Source organism: Phragmites australis, chromosome 8 (assembly GCF_958298935.1).
Source record: "Phragmites australis chromosome 8, lpPhrAust1.1, whole genome shotgun sequence".
NCBI classification, from domain to species: Eukaryota; Viridiplantae; Streptophyta; class Magnoliopsida; order Poales; family Poaceae; genus Phragmites; species Phragmites australis.
Window position 1 is genome coordinate 21,732,857 of NC_084928.1, and position 7,436 is coordinate 21,740,292.

The 7,436-nt window shown below is 39.6% G+C and overlaps 1 protein-coding gene across 1 annotated transcript; it reads left to right on the forward strand.

Annotated features, from left to right (window-relative positions):
* Window positions 1-2,136: 2,136 nt before the first annotated feature.
* Window positions 2,137-7,069, forward strand: LOC133925881 (ankyrin repeat-containing protein At5g02620-like). Its single transcript, XM_062371623.1, has 3 exons — window positions 2,137-2,920; window positions 5,069-5,712; window positions 6,079-7,069. Exons 1-3 carry the CDS (start codon window positions 2,188-2,190, stop codon window positions 6,853-6,855), a joined length of 2,154 nt encoding a protein of 717 aa, XP_062227607.1. The 5' UTR covers window positions 2,137-2,187; the 3' UTR covers window positions 6,856-7,069.
* Window positions 7,070-7,436: the final 367 nt, after the last annotated feature.

A 7,436-nucleotide genomic window follows, 5' to 3' on the forward strand; every position in this document is an offset into this window, starting at 1 on the left:
AAGCTACTGGACCATATTTCAGCAGACCATTCACACAGGTGATGTGCGCCTATGGCCTTCATCCATGCCACACATGCTAAATGGGTGAAGACGATAATTTCTTATAAGGTGGTCTCCCTCTACCTCCACTAGCAAAGTGGTACTAAAAGATACATCACAACCTCCACTTAGTTGGACCTTTGAAATTTATTTGAAATTACATAAATATAATAGGAAAAATCCATATATTCTAACAGAAGCAAATAAATTCACTATAGCAGAACATCCCATCAGTGACGGTTTAAAACCATCAGTTGCGGGTTTTGAATCATCATTATTTATTCGGCATTGATAGTCTATGACTATCAGTGTTAGGTCTAGAATCGACATTGAAAATTCTATCAGTGATGGTTGATAGCTCCAACCGACACTGATAGGTAGACTATCAGTGTTGGTTGATGGCTCCAATTGGCACTGATAATCGGTCCCCAACTCAACGTTTTTGGGCAAAACAAGCAAAAAATACTGCGACTAGAGGCACCCAACCAGCATTGCCTGACTGAGCCCAACCATTTACAAGTCATGCAATTTTTGCTCGCATGCGGCAACAAGGATTCAAACTCACGACCTCACGGTAGGTGTACGCGTAACCCCTCTAACCATCTCAGCTTTTGTTCGTTCGTGAGTATAATAACAAAATCAATTCTTTTGACATCTTCTGATCAAATATTTGAATGGCTATTTGACATCGAAATGATCTTAAATGAAAAAAATTTCAACTACAAAGTTGTAGATTACACCGAGAACTATAATTTTTATATAAAGTTTTTCCCTATCGGACTTTGTATGAAAAAGTTATGAATTTTTTAAGATAAGTTATTATAGTAGCAATCATCAGCGATGGTTTATGGCTAGAACCGACAATGATATATTAGTGTCGGTTTTTGATAAGAACCGGCACTGATATTGACTTATTACTACCGGTTTCAACCAAGAATCGGCACTAATAGTGACGACTAGTGTTGGTTTTTAGCTCCTTAGTTATTGTCCGTGCGTGGAAGTTTAAGAACCGACCTTGATATGTCTTTAGTAGTAATTATTGTTGAATCGGCACTGATAGAATGCTATATTGATCTGTTGCATAAGTAGTGATTAAGCTATGACGGAGCAAATCACTTGCAGGTTCTATCGTCAGAAGATAGCAGTCAGGTCTGTAGTGTAGTTTTGGTTCTAAACTCACAATATGCTATCAATGTAATCCATATAAAGTAAAATACCAAACGTGATCTTGCGTTGTTTCACTTTGCTAAATGAAAAGATGGGCTACAAAGTAAAGGGCACGCTACATATACTGAGAAGGGTGTAGCACAACAAAGTCGTCCCAGCACTTGCTAGAAACATTCGGTGTGTTTGTTACCTGAATATCTCCAGTTTGGCTCCATAGATACATATAATCTAGAGAAGCGTGTTTGGTTGTTCGTATCTATTGTTTCGGTCTGATATGAAGAATACAAATATACGATCTCATCATAGCCCGGTTCGAGGTTCACTCCGCAGCCAGGCCCAGTGGATACAAGTTCTGTTTCTGCTCGTGCAAGCAAACTCACTTATTATTGTCATAAAATCATCTTCATATGAATAACTAATCATAATTTCAACTCTTGTATCTATTTATGTGGTCTCAAATTCAATCAATCAAATAGAAACTCAATTCAGCTTGTTCAAATAGATACAATCAACCAACCAAACTTTTTTTAACAATAACTAGGCCCACCCATTGTTGCTTGATACTGACCAGTTTCTTCCCGCGCACTCATATACGAACAAAGAAATACCTTCTGATCACGCATAGAATAAAGAAAGACCTTCCTCAGCACGAGCAGCCTGCAAGAGATGACGTGGAACAAATTTTCGCCTGCTGCTGTCTCATACGTTTATTGGCAGAGGCAAAGAATATATTCCGTTCGGAACAATTCAAGGACCACATAGATAGCGATCGTGGCACCGAGAGAGACAAAAAGAGCGCGAGCTGGGTAGCTGGCGCTGCAGGTTGACACACGCAACGAACAGATGCTCTACATGGTCGACTGGTAGCCAACTAAACCAAAACCCAATATATATTCATGCATGCACACTCACCTGTAAGAACGACGAACAGAAAGCATACATCACATCCATAGCTAGCGCTCAAGTGGTGTGAGCGAAGCGATGGGTTCAAGAAACCCGCCTCTCAGCCATGAGAAGAAAGCCAACGACGAGCGTGTACTGCAAGAGCTCGTTGTGGCCAAGCGGCCCGAGCTGCTAAGGGCCGCATGCTCCGGTAACTCAGATTGGCTAAAGAATTTTCTCAAAAAGGAAGACAGAGGAGCGGCGGTGGCCCGCGAACGCGAAGTTGCCATTCATTTGGAGACTCCCCGGCGGTCTACGTCGCAGGTCCCACCGAGAGCTGCCACCAAGGGGGCCTCTGCACTCCATGTGGTGGCGGCCGGTGGGGACCAATCAGGGTACTTGGAGATGGCTAAGGTCATCTCCAGCAAGTACAAGGAGCTGCTTGTCTCGTGCAACGAAGACGGAGATACGCCGCTGCACTGTGCCGCGCGGGCTGGGAACGTTGCAATGGTCTCCCTCCTTATTGAGCTGGCTACCGGTGGCGACGAGAGGAAGACCATGTTGAGGATGCAGAACAAGCGCGGGGAGACGGCCCTGCACGAGGCGGTCCGCTTTGGCGACAGTACGGGTATATGTATGGTCAAAGCATTGATGTCCGAGGACAAGGAGTTGGCCCGTGTGGTTGCCAATGATGGTACATCGCCATTGTACCTGGCCACCTCGCTGCATCATCGCTCTATTGCTACTGAGTTGATTGCTCAGGACAAGAAGCTGGCGTACTCCGGCCCACATGGACAGAATGCCTTACATACTGCTGTTCTCCACAGCAAAAGTGAAGTATTCTTGATTCTCAACATTAAGTCTATAGCCTTTTTCTCGTAAAGTTAATAACAGGGCGCTTAGATATGTTCAGAAAAAGGATACTAGAAATTATTAGAAAAACCTGGAAACTATATATATGACAACCTTCAATCCGGCCGGCCCATAATTATAATTATTATATGGTAGACGCTAGATGTATATATGGAAAATAAACCCTAAAATCAAATCTTTATGCTCTAATCTCAAAGTCAAATTTAAGCTACTAAAATTACGACCATATATATGTAGTAGTGCCACACGGAGCTGACTATATATCAGCCAAGATTATGTCAGTTGACAAATTCAATGCAACACTCCCTGTAGCTATTTCCATTTTGTAAACTCAAATTTAAAAAAAGGGGAGGGGGCCTACAATGTCTCTTGGAAATGCAATGCGCTGCAACAGTTTACATGTCACATCCCAAACCTAGAATAAAAGTAATCACATGACTGTTTATAGAAATTACTTAAACTGAAACATAATTTTTGTAAAACCAATTGATAGAAAAAATTGGAAACACTAATAAAGATTAGAAGTGTCTAAACATTTGAAAGTTAGGAAATTTAAATGATCAAAATATAACATGTGATTCACTAAATTTTATAATTTTTTACGAATTTTTTCACAAATAATTTATCTTGTTTATTTATTGTTCTCCAATATATTATGATTTTATTTTTTACAAATCATATACTGTCGCTAATCAAAGAGTGCCATTTTGGCTGCTTGCAGTCAAACCTTTACACCTTGAATGCTGATATTTCTATATTATATTAGCTAGATTGGTGTAGGAAAAAATGATCATATGCATTTCACTTCGAAAGTACTTTAACAATATGGTAATTTATCTTCATTTTAAAATTTTGTTCATATCCTATCTTAAACTAAATTTGTGTATTGGTATTCATATTACAAATGATTAGTTGATTTGAGTTTGTATAGAGCTCATAAGTTTGGTCTATTATTCCAAACTACATGTTAAAATTTTACTCCCTCTCGTCATAAATACAGTCTTTTTGAAAAAAACTCAGTCGAACTTTTAAAACTTTGATTAACAATAGCTTTCAAAATATTTAGTTTGAAAATCTTAAAATCATATGTGTATATTTTTTTTAAAAAAATATTTCATAATATCACAAATTCAATGAATTTTATAAATATATTCGAATAGAAAGTAGTCATCACATCAATGCATTGAAGACTATGTCTTATTTAAAATGACATATATTTATGACCGGATGTAGTACGGTGAAGTTCAATGCATTGAAAAAGATAATTTATTTTGATGGAAAGAATTAATTTCATTTGTGATTGTCCTTATTAATGTGATAAGTTTCAAGATTTTTTTCTTTCCAAGATTTATGAATTGAATGGTACGGAGTGAACTCAAAATTATGTACATAGCGAACACATTATATGGAGTGAGCAATTCTTTATCAAAATTATGTTTGGTAGAAATTGTAAAAGTATACAACGTTAGGAACTTAGAGAATGGCTAGTATAGTTTTCATGTGAACAATTAAATTGGGCAAAAGTTGTTTTCATCATTGATAAGGTTTGAAAGAATTTTTACTGAAGGAATTTTTGTCCTCAAAAGTTTGAATGTGCATAGGCCTCGATCACAAAGATATCCCATTTGTAATTTTAGTAAATTTCAAAAAGCAACACGTTATTTGCCTATGTACAAGAAAATTAAAACATTATCTATATATTTTTCTCTTTCAAAACTTATACTTTTGGCTATTCCATGGGACGTGACATGTCTAAATGGGCTGCCACAAGCCGGGAAAAAAAATGTAATGGTGTGGAAAGAACATGGCCAAGCCACGGCCAATGCATGGGTAAATGGATTGCGAGACCATTTAGCCATATCAGGGCCTGTTAAATGTGACACACTCGCATAAATGTGTATTTTTATAATGGGTGTTGCTTAGTGTATAGTTCTTTGATAGAATCTCTTATATGTGTAGTTTTCTTACACGTGCCAAAGACCTGTAGTTTTTATAAATTTACTATTACATTTTTGAAAAGAGAAAAAAGGTGAATGGGATGCCTGCTAAATGTAGTGCTGTTCAGTTTGTCTTTTAGCTCTGTCTAACTAAGTAATAGCAATTACAGACATGACAAAGGAGCTACTTCGATGGAACAAAGACCTGACCAAAGAACTGGACATCTCTGGAAGTACACCAATGCACTTCGCTGCATCAGCGGATGATCCTTCCCTCGATTTTTTCCTTTTTGTTTTCATGGCGAGGACCCTCGAATTTTACTCCTACGGCATCTACTTTGGCCCGGCAAAGTGCCTTGTCAAATTCTACGGGTGGTTGATGCTTCCACTCTACCAACTGGTGCAATCTGATCCGTCTTCAGCGTTTCAGCCCGACATCGACGGGTTGTTTCCGTTGCACGTTGCTGCCTCGGCAGGCAATCTGGTGGCTGTCATCATCTTGCTCACCGAGTGTGCTGGCTGCGCCGGCTTGCTCGATTCTCAGGGGAGAACCTTCCTTCATACTGCTGTTGAGAAGAAGAGAAGTACTATCGTGAAATTTGTGTGCATGAGACCAGACTTTAAGTCCATCCTGAATGTCCAGGACAACCAAGGGAACACTGCCCTCCACCTAGCTGTTCTTGGAGGAGATTTGTGCATATTCCAGGCTCTCATGAAGAACCGATATGTTCGCCTGAACTTGCCAAATGAAGAGGGAAACACCCCCATGGATCTTTCTGAGAGCAAAGCTCCTTCAGGATTTTATTTCGGGATGGTAAATAATTCGGCTACTCTTACTCTTTGTTTTCCAACTAATCAGAAGAAAAAGAGAAAAATCTCAAGTAATTACGTTCCCGTTTCTAGGGAATAATTGTGTACTCTTTATACGAATGATAAATAGTGTTTATTTTATACTAATTTTCACTCACCTGAGAATTTTTATCTCAGTCCCTAGAATAGCATGCATATGCACTTATAATTGCAGTACTACATATTGTGCAATTTTAGTGAAAATTACTGCAAATTAAAACTGCATATAGGAATAATATAGGTGGGTTGTTATATGTTGGTTTAATGGATTAGAAAAAGGGATGGCAAAGTATAATTAACATTTTGGTATTTGCATTGTTTGGTCTTGCAGCATGCCCAGCGTAGGATACTCGGTACGCTAACTTTTGCAAACGCTCAGAACGGCAACTGTCGGCGCGATCGCTTTAAAGAAAAGCTCGTTCTCAAGCTAGACAAGGATGGAGAGTCGAAGAAGATAACGGAGTTTGCACAGATTGTCGGCATCTGCTCAGTGCTCGTCGCAACGGCGACATTCGCGGCGGTTTTCACAATGCCCGGCGGTTTCAGGAGCGACGAGAGCCGAGGTAATCTCAAGCTCGCTGGCGCACCAATGCCTGGTGGCCCCGAACTAACCGGCACCCCTATCATGGCCGGGAAATATGCTTTCGACGGGTTTGTCATCGCCAACACAATAGCATTCAGCTGCTCGACCATAGCCACCTTCAGTCTCGTCTACTGTGGTACAGCTGCTGTCGACATAGAGAAACGAATCAAGCTAGTCTCCTTCTCATTGGCATTGCTGAACGGATCCGCGAGAAGCTTCTGTGCCGCCTTCGCATTTGCCCTATATCTATTGCTTTCTCCAGTGGCCCGCGCCACTGCCATTGCGACCTGCGCCATGACAGCTCTGGTGTTGCTCGATGCACTTCGCTTTTTGTGGCTGCTATTCGTTGACGCAGCTATCGTCCTTAACAGAAAGGTAGGTGCGGCGCCATTGCTCAAGTTCGGGACAGCATTCATAGTAAACATGGTGTATCTGTTCTGGCCCTACATCGTACTCTTCGGCCTGTTGGGAAATCATGGAAACAGCATTGCGCGCCCATTGACTCATCTGTTGGGGTACGTATGATTCAAGACGGCTGTGATGGATGCATCTAAGGTTGTACCAAGATTGTCCCTTATATATTTTATTTTCTGAATAATTTCTTTTCTACTTCGTTTCAAGTCTAAGCATCTTTGTACCTGCCGCTCGGGTGTAAGCATCTAATATACTTCTATATAGCTGTTGGCTTGTTTATGTACATTTATTGTAATATTCCGAAAATATAAAATTCTGAAGAATAATATTTAAAGAGAATTTTATTGTACCAGAACTCTCTTAGGTTGTATTGAATACAAACTAAATCCAGTCATCCATTTACAAGGGATATTATGAACATTCGTTTCTAGAGTAGTTGGACTTTAGTTTTCTCAATAAAATCCTGAATCATTGCAAATCGTAACAAAACTCTATGCCTTGTTCTTGCAAGAAAAAAAATTCAAAGTAAATCAAACGGTTGCATCTTATTTTTTCTACATTCTCTCTCTCTCTCTCTCTCTCTAAAAAATTTTAGGGAAAAAAACAAAACCCTCTTTTATTTCCCAGAAAGTAAGTTAATTTGAGCTTTTTTGCAAAGGCAAAATTGCAAAAAAAAAAAAAACACTCCCCGA

Bases quoted from the DNA above. Each gene is read 5' to 3' on its own strand.
- LOC133925881 (XM_062371623.1), top strand. From the start codon at position 2,188: ATGGGTTCAAGAAACCCGCCTCTCAGCCATGAGAAGAAAGCCAACGAC. The intron at 2,921-5,068 runs GTGAAGTATTCT...TAGCAATTACAG, and splicing joins TGCTGTTCTCCACAGCAAAA to ACATGACAAAGGAGCTACTT. The intron at 5,713-6,078 runs GTAAATAATTCG...TTGGTCTTGCAG, and splicing joins CAGGATTTTATTTCGGGATG to CATGCCCAGCGTAGGATACT.